The sequence below is a fragment of the Cyprinus carpio genome, chromosome A10 (genome assembly GCF_018340385.1).
Source record: "Cyprinus carpio isolate SPL01 chromosome A10, ASM1834038v1, whole genome shotgun sequence".
Classification (NCBI taxonomy): Eukaryota; Metazoa; Chordata; class Actinopteri; order Cypriniformes; family Cyprinidae; genus Cyprinus; species Cyprinus carpio.
In genome coordinates, this window is record NC_056581.1 from 19750275 (window position 1) to 19766940 (window position 16666).

Consider the following 16666-nt stretch of genomic DNA (forward strand, 5'->3'; position numbering starts at 1 on the left):
ATTCAGTCACCTGTGCCTCTTGTGCTCTCTGAGCTGACTCATATTTTGATCACATCATTAGAAACAAGTGTGAACAATTTTGAATCGTTGTGTGTAAACGATGACACCTGTGCTTTAGTTGTGTTTAACTTTTGCCGTTTGTGTTTAGCATTTTGCAGCACAAATGCATCACAGTGTGACAAGTGTTTAAGTGAATGAGAATGTGTTTAGAGTTTTGCAAAAAGAGTGCATGAGATTTGCAAACAGAGCCTAACTGCCTGAACGTGTTTAAGGTAGCTAGTGAGGATTTGGTTCAGAGATTTAGTGCTTTAGCAATTCAGAAAAACTGTAATATAATAAAATAGCCAAAAATATATCAGTTTCAATTTTATTTCAGCAGAACTACAGTTGCTGTTTCTTGTAATTGATGTTGTTGCGCCACCACGTGTCCAAACTCAGAAACACATTCACTCAGACACATCACACCAACATAAAACAACATCACATCTTTAATAACGCAAATACAGAGCAGTGTACAGTGCTTTCTTCACGTGTAGAGGTTGCTCTGAAGCTCACTGCCTCACACACACACACACACACACACACACACACACACAACACATGAGTGTGTAGAGCTGCAGAACTGGTTGGATGAATTATTACCCAAGTTATTTAATTTATTCGAGTCTCCCTGAGATTTAAAGTTAATATTTCAATAATTCAACAACACATTCATATGTTCTCTGATGGTCTTAATGGTCACATTGACATGCAGGTAAACACATGAAATATTTCTGACGAGAAGTGCTTCTCCGTCCGCTGGAAGAGCTGGTCTTCAGCCAATAACAGGGTCACTGAGCAGAGCATTAGACAAGCAGCTCTTCACCAGCTCTTCAGCTGAATCTGACTGACTGCCTCACACCAGTTTTTAACAACTTCCCAGAAAATTCAGCATCTCGGCTCTTCTTTTTAAGAATTTTTGTTTCCCAATTTACACTTACGGTGTTCCTGATCAAAACATGTGATGCTATATTATCAATAAAATCTTGATCTGAGCTCATGCACCTCAGTTTTTGAGCCAAAATATTCCACAAATAATGCTTTTGCTGGAGCCTGAGCTCAGCTTGATGAGGCCTACGATCAAAACAGAAACACAGCAGCAGTGCTAATCGAAAGAAAACAAGCTGATAAACACATGAATCCAAGAGATGTGTGGTTCATTTTGTCAGCTTTTAATTAATTTAGTCTTAGTCCTGTGTCAAATGTACTTTTTAGTTTTTATCATATTTAGTCAAACCCGTAGTCACATTTCCGTCGTGTTGTCTTATTAGGTTTACATTTAAATTTTATAAATTAAATGCTTATATATTTTTTTTAATTGGTCTCTAAATGTTTATATCTCAGGGCACACCTCACACTTTTAGGAGTATAAATCAAGATATAAAACATACAGATAGACTGAGTGGCTTTCTGGCTTGTGTTTTAGAAAAACAAATCTTTTTGTAATCTTGACAAAACACATTGTTGGAAAGGTCTGACAATCAAGATTCCATATTTGGTGACTGTTTTGTAATAAAATGAATGATTTGTGACAGAAAACTGCATTAGAAGAATTCAGTAGAGTTTGGGTGACACCCAGTGGTGGTTTTTGGTATAGCGCTCAAACAAAATCTCACCGGAACCACAATTTTTGTGATATCAACTTCAAATTTGGAACATAAATCGGTTATACAGCTTTGACTTTATAGCAACTTTAGAGTGCAACATATTTTATTAAATATGTATTTTATATTTAATAAAAACAATTAGTATACCAAAATATATTTACAGTAAACTTAAACTTTTTTATACTTTCTTTTTTTTTTTTAAATGCTTTCACTTCAGCAATAATCTGCTATGTGTCTTCTTTAAAAAGAGACCAAGCTTTGTCCTTTTCAGGGTTAATATCAGCACAGCCTCAGTTTCAGCTCCACGCATGCTCAGTACCTCCAGCTCATCGGTTCTCAGTAAGTCGAACGTGTCCGAGAGAAACGGTTCTCGGTTCAGTGTACCGGTGACTCGAGAACCGCTGTAGTTCAGCTGCTCGTGCTCGTCGGTTCTCTCGCTCTGCTGTGTGTTTCAGTGCTGTTGGAGTATAACAGGAGTATCATATACTCCGGGATAGTGGTTCATTTCGAGTCGCAAGGCATGTCTAAAAGTGAGAAACTTTAGAAAACTGTGGATCAGCGCTGACTCGATACGAACTGTTTTGAACGATTCAGTCCGGTTTGGTGAATCGGTTCGACCGGACTATTGAATCGAACGATTCGTTCGCGAACCGGACATCACTAGTAAATAAACGCCGAGGCTCCGGAACACGGACGATATTTAATGAAAATCTAAAGGATGGAAATAAGGCTTCCGAGTTTCACACACAATCATGTTGTATTGTGTGTCTCCGCGGTGTTTGTTTTCGCAGGTAAGATGTGTTTGTATTCCTCTGAGGCGTTCTGATCTCATCTGTGAGCGTTAGCGCTGCTAACCATGCTAACCCGCTAGCTCCAGTTCACGCTATAATCTATCTGCTGGTTTAATAATAACACCACATGAGCTGAAACCAGAAAGAACAGCTCTCGTGTTGTATTAACATCATGTTCTGAAGCAGGTGACGCAAACAAATACAGCGTGCGAGTGTTTAACGTGTTTCTCAAATCAGGAAGTTTAGCTCGTATTGTTCTGTTAGCACATTAGCCTCCCTCATATTTACACGAAAACAGCTTCTGATCGATTAACAACGTCTACAAACCAGGGTTTACGTCTTCTTTTATATATTCAATCACGTAGTCCTGATATTGTTAATGTTTAATAATAAGTTTAATCAAACCTGAACGATCAGCCTTGAGCTAACATTAGAAACGAACAATACAGACTCAAATAAACATCTGAATTCGTTATTATATTACTTGTATTTAAATGAGCAGATGGTGTACATTCTTAAATAACATCTACTACACTCTCTGTTTAACTTGTCCTGTATCTCTGTATTTAAAGAGATAACTCTAACTAAAGATGGAGTACCGCGGTAATACTCTGGTCTTGATTGAAGTAACCCTGTCTAGTTTGCTGTGATGGAGATCATGTGTGTTAGTGTGACGTGTATCTGTGTTTCAGGCGTGTCAGCGATAGACGTGTTCACTCCGGGCGAGGTGTTTGTGGAGAACGGGACCACGGCGACTCTGTCCTGCAGCTTCAAGTCTAGAGAAGTGATCAGCAGCTCGGCGTCCGTCACCTGGTCTTTCCTTCCGGAGGGAGAAGCCGGAGCGTTCACTTCAGTAAGAGCTGTTCACGTGTTGTCCGTGTGTTGTGTCGGTCAGCATGTGATCAGCACGTGTGTGTCTCTTCTGCAGATCTTCTATTACACCGCTGGGAAGCAGTTTCCGGGCTCCGTGCCGCAGTTTAAGTCCCGTGTGGAATGGGCCGGAGACATGAACAAGAAGGACGGGTCGATCCGCGTGATCCAGATGCAGTTCAAGGACAACGGGACGTTCAGCTGCGACGTGAAGAACCCTCCGGACATCTCCGGACAGATGTCCTTCATTAAAGTCAGGGTGGTCATGAAAGGTGAGCGGGCGGCACGTGCTCCGACGTACAGTGAAAAAAACTAACTGTGAATAATTTGTGATTTTAAAAATTCCGGGTTTTCTCAGCTTGTTTGTGAGGCTGCACAGTTTTGCCGTCTGGAATAAGTCACACATTTTTATCATCTGAAATATCCTGTGACTTACATCGAGGTTTGAGATACACATTTTGTCATGTTTATATACACTTCCAGTCAATAGTTTAGGCTGCATTTATTTGATCAAAAATACTGAAAAAAAAACAGTAATCTTGCAAAAAGTTTTTTCAATTTAAAACAGCTGTTTTCTGTGTGAATCTCTGTTAAAGTGTAATTTATTTCTGTGATGTGCAGCTGTATTTTCAGCATCATTACTCCAGTCTTCAGTGTCACATGATCTTCAGAAATCATTCTAATATGATGATTTGTTATCAGTGCTGCTTCATATTTTTTTTGGAAGCTGTGATACTTTTTTCAGGATTCTTTGATGAATAAAAAATTCAAAAGAAGAGCGTTTATTTAAAATAAAAATCATTTCTATCAATATACACTACAGTTCAGAAGTTTGTGGTCAGTACATTTTTATTCTTTTTTTTTTTTTTTTTTTTTTTCTTTCTTTTTTTTTTTTTGTAAACATTTATTTTAATTAACTTTTTAAATTTTAGTTGTCATTTTAGCTAACAATAATAACCCATTTGAATAAATGCTGTTCTTTTGTTACTCTTAATTCATCAAAGAACTTTTATTCAGCAGGGATGTGTTAAATTGTTAAAAAGTATCGTTGCCAACATTGATAACTCTAATATTAAATCATTATATTTTCATGATTTCTGAAGATCATGTGACACTGAAGACTGGAGGAATGATGCTGAAAATACAGCTGCACATCACAGAAATACATTACACTTTAAACTATATTAAATTAGAAATCATTATTTTATATTCTAATAACATTTTACAAGATTACTGTTTTTTTTCTGTATTTTTGATCAAATAAATGCAGCCTTAATGAGCAGAAGAGACTTCTTTAAAACTGTACAAGTCTCACTGATCCCAGACTTTTGGTTTGTGTTGGATGTGGTTATCTGGACATGAGTGAACTACAATGCCTTTTTTATAAAATAAATAATAGTTTAATAGCTATAGGTTAGGGTCATGAATGATGAAACATTTGGGTTCTGCAACGGTGGTTTCACTTTCAGCTTCGCTTTAAACAAATCGGTTTATAAGTCTGGTCTCAATAGTGCTGTTTATAACGAATGCTACCATAGTGTATATAAACATTTGATTTAGAGATATTTTACATCATTTCTGAATTTAATAACATGCGTCACGCGACTTTCTTTTAACGATGCAGTTGCAAATTATACTCTTATTATCTGGAAAATAATATCTGTATTAATATGTCTATTAAAAATGATTATTATTGTTTCTAAATAAAACTATTAAAGATTACTAAAAAACAAAAAAGTGAAACAGAAATAGTGAGATTTCTTTAAAGTTTTTTTTTATAGTGCTGTAAAAATTAAATTCAGGTTTATTAGTATAGCAGTTTAACAATACATATAACGTCAAAACAGCTTTACAGAGAAAAGTTGCATATTTAAGAAAAATAATGTTATTGATTTACATTAACAGTACTCATATTTAAACCAACTTCTGTTTTGATGGAAAACTGATCATTTACTGTGAAACACCAGATCCAGAGCTGCTCACGTGTAAGTGAACACAGTGTATATATTTAGATGATTGGATCACAGCTTTGGGCTCACAGTGAGCGTGTTTCTCTGTGTTCAGAGGCTCTTCCTCAGACCAGCGCGGCGGTGATCGTGGGCGGCGTGATCGGAGCCGTCATCGGCATCATCATCATCGCTGTGGTCACCTACCTGATCATCAGACGACGGGAGCACAGTCACGTCTACGAAGGGTACGTGTGTGTGATCGATGAACCGTGTCGGTGGGTCGTGATGGTGTGGGTTAACCCGTTAACTCTCGTGTGCATGGAGCATGACGACTGATTTGACACTAAACCAGACTCTGTGTTGGACTGACGTGAACACGGACGACTCGGTCTGAACACGGTGAACCGCTCCACGAGTTCAACTCTGAACAGATGAAGCTCACAAACATCTCCGGCTCATATTTCACCACAGAACAAAGCAGAACAAAATAAATCAAGCGCATTTGAGGCGCACTTTACAATAAGCTTTCATTTGTTAACCTACTTTAGTTACCTACTTTAGTTAACATGAACTAACACGACTTAAGCAATTATTAGTCCTAGTTAATGTTAATTTTAATATTTAATATAGTTATATCATTAATAACAAAATGTATGCTTGTATATTATATAATGCTATCAGGAACTAAACAGTATTTTAATGTTAGCAAAGATTCACTCATGAAGTAAAAAATTTAATTCCTCAGTGTTAATGTTAGTTAACTGATGTTAACTAATTAGTTCGTATTGTAAAGTGTTACCAAGGTTTTTCAGTGTGACCTTATTATCATGAGAACAAACACATTTTCCTCAAATTCCTCAAGAACAGTACTTTAATGTGTAAAACACACTATTATTTATGTTGTAAAATTTTATTAGTGGTGCTGTTGTGAATTTATAATGATTTAAGTAAGACAACTTATTATAACAAACTTTTTTTTCTTTTTTATGGTTTTGCTTTTAGTTTTTAGTTAATAATAATTCTGGCAGTAGTCTAAGACTCATCATTGTCATTAATCTACAGGGTTAAATGTGTTTTATTGACATGAAAATAACGTCACAGTGTAAACATGCGTTGGTTTATTTATGTCTTTTAATAACTGTTCAGTGGAAGAGACTGAATATTTACTAAATATTTGTTAAAAATCTCTTGTTTTTAGAGCTTTGTCAAGGCACAGACAGTGTTCATGCTCTTGTTGACATTGGTAGTGGTTTTATCTGGTTCTGAATGCAGCACTGTGTGTGTGCTGAAGTTTTGTTCAGAACACAGAAGCAGATCTCAGTGGTTAGGGTTCATGCAAACAGCTTTCTGAATCTCAAATTGGATTAAATTCATTTGGTGAAAAGAGTAAGTGAACACACCTTCTGTGAAACATGATGAAACATCCTTTATTTGCTCTAAGCAGAACATGATGTGGTGCGTATTTCTGCTGCTTGTGTGTGAAATATGAGGGAGTAGAGTATTGATTTTTGTATGGTGTGTTTGGTGTGTTATTTGTGTCGTTAGCTCAGTTCTGTCTGTGTGTGTGTGTGTGTGTCATCTCATCCGTCTGAGGTCCGTGTGTGTTTTGATCCGAGCAGCTGGTGTTGCGGCGTTTGTATCATATTGCTTGTCATCTCTCATCTCATTTGTGTTTGCGTCCATCTCTGTGTGTGTGTGTGTGTAGCTGCACCTCGTTAGAGAGTGTGAGCTCACAGAACACTCGGGTGGGGAAGAAAGCGGAGTCTAGCAACGACAACTCGCGCTGCTCCAGCCCCTCCGCCCCCGTACAGGTACGAGCCTCCCACAGCCTGTGTGTGTGTGTGTGTGTGTGAGAGTGAGTGTGTGTGTGCGCGCGCGTGTGTGAGTGTGAGTGTGAATGTGTGTGTGTGAGTGAGTGAGTGTGTGAGCGAGTGTGAGCGAGTGTGTGTGTGTAAGTGTGAGCGAGTGTGAGTTTGTGTGTGAGTGTGAGCGAGTGAGTGTGTGTATGTGTAAGTGTGAGGGAGTATGAGTGTGAGCGAGTGTGAGTGAGCGAGTGTGATGTGACGAGTGTGAGCGAGTGAGTGTGAGCGAGTGTGAGTGTGAGCGAGTGTGAGTGTGAGCGAGTGGTGTGAGTGTGAGCGAGTGTGAGTGTGAGCGAGTGTGTGTGAGTGTGAGCGAGTGAGTGTGAGCGAGAGCGTGTGTGAGTGCGAGCGTGTGTGAGTGCGAGTGAGTGCGAGCGTGTGTGAGCGAGTGTGTGTGAGCGAGTGTGTGTGAGCGAGTGCGAGCGTGTGTGAGTGTGAGTGTGAGTGCGTGAGTGTGGAGTGCGAGCGTGTGTGAGTGCGAGCGAGTGTGAGTGCGAGCGAGTGTGAGTGCGAGCGAGTGTGAGTGCGAGCGAGTGTGAGTGCGAGCGAGTGTGAGTGCGAGCGAGTGTGAGTGCGAGCGAGTGTGAGTGCGAGCGAGTGTGTGAGTGCGAGCGAGTGTGAGTGCGAGCGAGTGTGAGTGCGAGCGAGTGTGAGTGCGAGCGAGGAGTGCGAGCGAGTGTGAGTGCGAGCGAGTGTGTGTGAGCGAGTGTGTGTGAGCGAGTGCGAGCGTGTGTGAGTGTGAGTGCGAGCGTGTGTGAGTGTGAGTGCGAGCGTGTGTGAGTGTGAGTGCGAGCGAGTGTGAGTGCGAGCGTGTGTGAGTGTGAGCCAGCGTGTGCGAGTGTGAGCCAGCGTGTGCGAGTGTGAGCGAGTGTGAGCGAGTGTGTGTGTGTGTGTAAGTGTGAGCGAGTGAGTGTGAGCGAGCGAGTGTGTGTGTGTGTGTTGAGCGATGCGAGAGCGTGTGAGTGTGAGCGAGTGAGTGAGTGTGTGTGTGTGTGAGCGAGCGAGTGTGTGTGTGTGAGCGAGTGTGTGTGAGTGTGTGTGAGTGTGAGCGAGTGTGTGTGCGTGTGTGTGTGTGTGTGTGTGTGTTCCCCTCAGTATTGATGCTGTGTTCAGTATGTTTTCAGCCTCATGTCTTGGGTGTGTGACTGTGTCTCTGAATGTTTCTGTCTGGAATGAACAGAAGAACTGTCCCAGTTCAGTGGCTGCATGCTGTGAGGCTGAAGCGAGTGTTGTTAGCTGTGACCAGCGGCAGTAACGTTTGTAAAAGTGATATTCAACAGTCTGAAAACTAAACAAGCTTCACAACCTGTCACGACGTGTTCAGCCTGTCATGAATGCAGCCTCTGAATTCAAACTTATTTGTTATTCACTTAAAGAGATAGTCCACCCAAAACTCACCGTCATCATTTACTCACGCTCATGTCGTTCCAAACCTGTATGAGCTGCTTTCTTATGTTGAACATAAAAGAAGATATTTTGAAGATTGCTGGTGATCAAACAGTCAATGGGAACCACCAACTGTTTGATTACCATCTTCAAAATATCTTTACTGTTCAACATAAGAAAGCAGCTCATACAGGTTTGGAACGACATGAGCGTGAGTAAATGATGACGCTGAGTTTTGGGTGAACTGTCCCTTCAAGCATATATGTCTACACACACAGGTTTCTCACTGAGATTCCAGATGCAGTATCTGCTCAGTTATTAGTTTAATTTACACAATAATTAAATTAGGATTCAAACACTTCAAATACTCACAACAGTGACACCAACTGGAAAGACTCAACAACAATAATTGTAAATGACAATTTTTAAAAATAATTCTATTCTAGAAAATAGTGCAACACTCACTCTACAAACATAAATGTGACTTTATTCCTTTAAAAAAAAGTTTCATCGAACTTCATGACTGTCATTAGACATCAGACTCATTAGGGAAGCCTGTTAAAGGTCCCTGAAACATCATTGTTTTTAAAGAAATTAATTTACATTTATGTTTGTGAAGTGAGTGTTGCTTGAAATTGATTTGAGTTGAATTTAATAATTCTGTAAAATAATTAGTCTTATTGTCACTACAGAAATGGATCGTCAATTTTTGTTAATTTAGAAATATTATATAAATATTATTATTAATTTTACTGTTTTATTAAATAAAATGAGTAATAATATTAATTATTAGCATCATTAAATATTCTTTACAATACAATAGCAATATATTTCTTTGGTAATTTGTATTAAAACAAATAATATTTTGAGTGATAATAGTATTTTTTGTTGTTGAATGGGGGGGAACAGGTTTTTGTCTTTAATCTGAGTGAGTTGTTGACACGCAACACATTTCCCGTGAAAGCAGGCATATTGGCGTTTGCGCTGTGTTTTCTGTTATGTGGAGCTTGAGCGATCACCATCTGCTGTCATTGTGTAAACTCAAAGGTTCACGCTCTGCTGAAGAGTGCCGCTCATGCGGGTATCTGTGTGTGTGTTTGTGTGTCAGGCACGTGCTTCTCTCTCACTGTGTGTGTGTCTCTGTCCAGGGGCCGGTGATTTACGCCCAGCTCGATCACTCCGGCAGCAAGAACTCCTTCCACAAGATGGAGCCGGTGGTGTACGCAGACATCCGCAAGAACTAGAGCGCCTCGGCATGTGCATCTCTTCTTCACGTCATTCAGAGGTCCTGTGAGACTGGCGTGATCGGTCAGACGGGTGGGTTAGTACTGGACTGATGACGGCACGTGACCACAGACTCTTTCTTCTGTTTCTGTGTCTGTTTTTATGTCAATGTGAGTTTCTAGAATAAAATAACGCAGCTGTAGATGACGGATCTCACACGTCTCACCACTCAAACTATATAGACGTTGCATAGAGAGAATGTTTTTTTTTATGACGTTATTGTCATGATACGATCACCCCCAATCCTCATGAATGCAGAAAGTCTCATTAGATCCTCATTACTGGAGTACAGTACTCTTTTACTGTATTAAATTCAAAAATACTGTTTTTTGTTACATTTAAATCAACATAAGTACTATCATGATGCATGAATATTTTGCCATTGAAGTAATATATTTTGATTTTACATAATGATCATGAGATTTTATGGGAAAGTGTGCCAATTTTTGCTTTGTCATTAATATCAATTATTATTTTCTTAAGTTAATGACCAAGTTACTTTTTATATTTTTTTGTAAGCATCCATGTCACATTTCACCACAAAATCAATCAAACAAAGAAATTATATTCTCATTACTGCATTAAATTATAATATTACTGTAATACATTTTTTTTTAATTAACGAAAAAAAAAACATAAATATTTTTCAATTTAAGTAATATATTTTGCATATTGATCATGAGAATTATTTTTATTTTTAAATGGTCAAGAATCTATTTTTATGCACATTTCACCACCAAATCAAAATTTGTTTTGTGAAGAGAAAATGAAGCCTATTAGACCAGAGGCTCTTTCACAAAGAAATTCTGGAAAATACACCGATAATGTGTCCTGTGATTTGTCCAAGGATCGTTTGATTTAGTGATTTTCCAGAATCTGTGTGTGCATTCACACACATCCCGTAAAGATAATTAAGAACCCTCGATTTCATAACTGTAATAGTTTTTAATCAACATTTCAAAATGCCATTATGTATAAATACTTTAAATTTACATTACATATTATTTTTGCATTATGAGAATTTGCATTGTGATGTTATTGTGTTTTTTTACATTAATTGTCCCAAAGAGAAGTAGAATGTTTGGATGTGAGACTCCAGTTTGTGTGGTGAGACGTGATCCGCATGCGTTCGTGAGATCGACTGCAGCGTCTGCGCCGGTCTGGCTGCGTCTGCATGTAACTGACGTTCTAACCACTGTCAGATCAAGTACACTACAGTCCAGTATTATACAGTACTGGTTGTGTCAAAGCAGCTTTACAGTGTCAAACGGGAAAAGAGTTTGTCAATGATGCAAGAAGACACACTCCAAAACACTCCAGAAGCTGCCAAACGGAGGAGGACTGTTTGCACGTCTCAATGGTTAGACTAGTTAGCTTGTTAACAAGACCGCACTAATCCTGTTAGCATAGGTGTGTAGAAATTCCTAGTCTTCAGTGATAGTTTAGTCAACTCGACTGTATGTTCTGCATTTAATGCATGTCTGCCATTTGAGTTCAAACACTCCACTTTTAAGTCTTAAGTTTTTACAAAAAATCTTCTTATGTACATTTCATGTGTCATAACTTAAGTTTTGTTTTTATTTCTGACACTTTTGAACACTATTGAGACCAAAATGTGCTGTGATTGACGGATCATTCCTTTGCGTTTCTGATGCTGGAGTCCTGTTTTATTTTGTTTTTTGCCTAGATGACGATTATTTTTTGTACTGCACATTCCATGATGCCTGTCGGTACTGGTTTGATTCTGTTACTGCGGTTGCAAATCCTGCGCTGTTTCTGATTCAGACTGCAGCACTATTGCGTCACATGATCATGTTAACTGGAACACTGTGGATGAGAGTGCCTTCATCGACTAATGCCTGTTTCACACTTCCTGTGTTTTCTTGTTTTATTTGCTTTTTGTATATGAACACAGTCATATCTGTCTAATTTTATACATACATATATAAAAATATATCAAACTGAATTAAAGCGCCTGTTATGTGTGTTTGTGTGTCTGACTGTGTACTGTACAGAAGCTTGTTTACACCACTGAAGAAAAAACAATAAAGGTAATTGTGACTTCTTTTATCTCGCAACTCTTACTTTTTTCTCAGAGTTGTGATATAGACTCACAGTTTCGAGTTACAAAATCTGAGTTGACATTAACCCGCAAGAATAAAAAAGAGTTTGTGAATACGAGAAAAAATGTACGAATTGCGAGACAAAGTTAGAATGGAGGAATATAAGAAAAAATCTGAATTGTGAAATAAAAAACTAGAATTGCAAGATATGCAAAAGCTATAATTGTGACATATACAGGTGCATACAAAAGCTCTCTGAGATAAATTAGAATGTCAATAAATGAAAATGTTGTGAAAAAGTTCATTTATTTTAGTAATTCAACTCAAATTGTGAAACTCATGTATTAAATAAATTCAGTTCACACAGACTGAAGCAGTTTAAGTCTTTGGTTCTTTTAATTGTGATAATTTTGGCTCACATTTAACAAAAACCCATCAATTGACTCTCAGTATCAACAAATTAGAATACTTCAGAAGACATTTTTAATGAATTGTTGTCCTTCTGGAGAGTATGTTCATTTACTGTACATGTACTCAATACTTGGTTGGGGCTCCTTTTGCTTTAATTACTGCCTCAGTTCGGCGTGGCATGGAGGTGATCAGTTTGTGGCACTGCTGAGGTGGTATGAAGCCCAGGTTTCTTTGACAGTGGCCTTCAGCTCATCTGCATTGTTTGGTCTCTTGTTTCTCATTTTCCTCTTGACAATACTCCATAGATTCTCTCTGGGGTTCAGGTCTGGAGAGTTTGCTGGCCAGTCAAGCACACCAACACCATGGTCATTTAACCAACTTTTGGTGTTTTTGGCAGTTTGGGCAGGTGCCAAATCCTGCTGGAAAATGAAATCAGCATCTTCAGAAAGCTGGTCAGCAGAAGGAAGCATGAAGTGCTCCAAGATTTCTTGGTAAACGGGTGCAGTGTCTTTGGTTTTCAAAAAACACAATGGAGCAACACCAGCAGATGACATTGCACCCCAAATCATCACAGACTGTGGAAACTTAACACTGGACGTCAAGCAGCTTGGGCTATGAGCTTCTCCACCCTTCCTCCAGATTCTAGGACCTTGGTTTCCAAATGAAATACAAAACTTGCTCTCATCTGAAAAGAGGACTTTGGACCACTGGGCAACAGTGCAGTTCTTCTTCTCCTTAGTCCAGGTAAGACGCCTCAGGAGTGGCTTAACAAGAGGAATACGACAACTGTAGCCATATTCCTCGACACGTCTGTGTGTGGTGCTCTTGATGCCTTGACCCCAGCCTCAGTCCATTCCTTGTGAAGTTCACTCAAATTCTTGAATTGATTTTGCTTGACAATCCTCATAAGGCTGCGGTTCTCTCGGTTGGTTGTGCATCTTTTTCTTCCACACTTTTTCCTTCCACTCAACTTTCTGTTAGCATGCTTGGATACAGCACTCTGTGAACAGCCAGCTTCTTTGGCAATGAATGTTTGTGTCTTACCCTCCTTGTGAAGGGTGTCAGTGATTGTCTTCTGGACAGCTGTCAGATCAGCAGTCTTCCCCATGATTGTGTAGTCTAGTGAACCAAACTGAGAGAACATTCTGAAGCTTCAGGAAACCTTTGCAGGTGTTTTGAGTTGATTAGCTGATTGGCATGTCACCATATTCTGATTTGTTGAGATGTGAATTGGTGGGTTTTTGTTAAATGTGAGCCAAAATCATCACAATTAAAAGAACCAAAGACTTAAACTACTTCAGTCTGTGTGCACTGAATTTATTTAATACACGAGTTTCACAATTTGAGTTGAATCACTGAAATAAATTAACTTTTCCACGACATTCTAATTCATTGAGAAGCACCTGTATCCTTGTGATTGCAAGAAAAATCAGAATTGCGAGATATAATTTATAGTTGCAAGAAAAGTCAGAATTGATGTTCTGCAATTGCAAGTTTGTGTCTCGCAATTCTGATGAAAAAAGCAGGAATTGTGAGATAAGTCACAATTGTCTTTTAATCTTTTTATTCTGTAGTGGAAACAAGCTTCCATAGTAATGGGTTACTGGGAAATAATCTGCACAATTACTCCAGACTCATCAGGGGATAAACTCTTCAGCTGAATTTGGCTGAAATCCAAATTTAGAATGAAAGCAGGTTTGTTTTTGTTTCCATTTTGAATGACCATCTGCACTTCATCTTTCCATATCAGCTGTGCTATACACTCAATCTCTTTATTCTTAAAAGCGTTTAAAGAAACACATAACTCAAATATGACAAACATTTACTCTCAGTGGATGAAAGAATTTGTGTCAGGGAAGAATGTTATCTAGAGTTAGTCCGAAGTGGAAGTGATTTAATGAGACTGCAAACAAACGCAGGGACGCAAAGCTCTTCGTCCACATTACAGCCGCTCCAGTGTCCTTCCTCAGAAGAAGATCTACTGATTCATCTGTAATCTGAGCCACTGAAACATGCCATACTGCATTCTACTTGACCTTAACCTAAAGTCCTGCTTATTTTCAAAGGAAGCTCAGTGGAAGAATTTGAAATATGTGTTTAATGTATTGTCTTAGTCTTTCTCTGGAAACCATGTGTTTACAGATCTGACTGGACACAAGCTCAGCATTCATAGCAGACTTTGTATAAAATTTTACCTATAAATTAAAAAAGAAATGTTTGTCAACCAGTTTGAGCTTATATATTTACTTGATTGTAATTTTTCTGTCATTTATGAACACACATGTTCATGGTTCTCTGAATAGAAATATATATATATATATATAAAATACTAAAAAATAAAAAAATTATATAAAAAATAAATAAACATTGAAATATTTTATTTAAATAATGTTTTATTTTGATTGTTTTATTCTATAATTTTTTTAGCAAAAAATTTACTGTCATTAATTTAACAACACATTCACGTTCAGTTCACTACGGAAGAGGATAAGGGCCAAGCAATAACAAAATAATAAAACCATCTCGAGATTAAAGTCATTATAATACTAGATTAAACTTGTTAAATTTCATTAAAAATGTAGAAATAAAATGTTGAAAATGTAATCATAAAATTTTGAGAATAAAATCATTGTGTTTCAAGGAAAAACTCGTTACATTTCAAGAAAAATAGTAATTTAAATGTTGAGAATAGACTCATTAAATTACGAGAAAAAGTTGTTTCGAGAAAATCATTAAATTTCAAGAAAAAAGGTCAAAATAAATAGTTGAAAATAAACTCATTAAATTATCAGAATAAAGTCAAAGTAAATTGTTGAGAATAAAACACTCGTGTCATGTTCATCTGATCTGGTTGGAGAGTGTTAGCGAGCGTCTGCAGTGTCGCGGTTCGTAGAGAGCGATGCTCGTGGATGAAGCGATGCGCTCGACCAGAGTTCAAATCCGCCTTTTGCTGAACTCGCGCGTCTTCTTTTTTTCATCACATATCACTTCGGAAAAGTGGAAATCAATTGCAACAAATATGTAATGAATGATGTATTAATTGGGTGGGTTTAGGTTAGTAAGCTCTAGGGAGGACTTTGTACCATTTTAATTGAAATCATTTACACTGTTATTATTGTATCCTGATAAAGGGGTCATCGGATGTCCATTTTTCACAAGTTGATATGATTCTTTAGGGTCTTAATAAAAAGTCTGTAACATAGTTTAGTTAAAATTTCTCAATGGTAGTGTAAAAAACACCCTTTTACCCTGTCGGAAACAGCTCTTTTCAGAGCAAGCTGTTTTAGTGCATGTTCCTTTAAATGTTAATGAGCTCTGCTGGCTCCGCCCCTCTCTTCCGAGCTGCTCTCTGAGGGACTGTTTACTTTAGCAGCATTCATTGTGAAACTTGTTAATTAGCACATTATTAGGAAAGGTGATTTGCAAAGATTCATTAAAACCTTACACTCACTGCTTCTGTTGGTGAAGCTGGATCACGAATGATTCGCACGAACATAAACGCATTAATATAGATCAGAGCCGCATTCTCTTCAGAAACAAACGTTATCCACTGCGTCTTCAGATGACGACTGCTGCGTTCATTATGACATCCAACAACAGAACACCTCAGTCACTTACTAGTCATTCTTGTCTACATTGCTCTGGTGGACAATGGCAGACTGATGACAGTCACTCAGGGGGCGGAGCTAAGATAAGACGCCAGTCCAGTCTGTGCTGAAAACAAACATACTGTCAATCAAATAGTTGTGGGAGGGGCCTGTCTGTGGGACGTCACAAAGACAGGCATCTGAGATTGGCTAGATTTGAGAAAGGGGAAATGATTTAACGAGATTTAAAAAAAACTGCTACTTTTACAAGAGTGTAAACAGAATCGCTATTTTCACTTAGTGTAAATAGCACACCGCTAAAAATGCTGCCGTTGTCACTTAGTGTAAATAGAATATATCACTGTTTTCACTTAGTGTAAAAAGCATCCGAAGTGATATGTGATGAAAAAAAGAAGAATAGTGAGTTCAGCAAAAGGCGGATTTGAACTCTGGTCGAGCGCATCGCTTCATCCACGAGCATCGCTCTCTACGACCCGCGACACTGCAGACGCTCGCTAACACTCTCCAACCAGATCAGATGAACATCACACGAGTGTTTATTCTCAGCAATTTATTTTGACTTTTTTCTCATAATTTAATGAGTTTATTTTCAACTATTTATTTTGACCTTTTTTCTCGAAATTTTATGATTTTCTCGAAACACGACTTTTTCTCGTAATATAATGAATCTATTCTCAACATTTAAATTACCTATTTTCTTGAAATGTAATGAGTTTTTCCTCGAAACACAACGACTTTATTCTCAAAATTTAAGGATTAAATTTCCAACATTTTATTTAGACATTTTTAATGAAAT

At 38.1% G+C, this 16666-nt stretch overlaps 1 protein-coding gene across 1 annotated transcript; it reads left to right on the top strand.

The window, feature by feature from the left end:
* Positions 1-2021: 2021 nt before the first annotated feature.
* LOC109097321 (myelin protein zero-like 1 like) lies at positions 2022-11754 on the top strand. Its single transcript, XM_019110945.2, has 6 exons — positions 2022-2437; positions 3130-3290; positions 3366-3579; positions 5372-5501; positions 6962-7067; positions 9653-11754. The coding sequence occupies exons 1-6, from the start codon at positions 2365-2367 to the stop codon at positions 9746-9748; spliced, it is 780 nt and encodes a 259-aa protein (XP_018966490.1). The 5' UTR covers positions 2022-2364; the 3' UTR covers positions 9749-11754.
* Positions 11755-16666: the final 4912 nt, after the last annotated feature.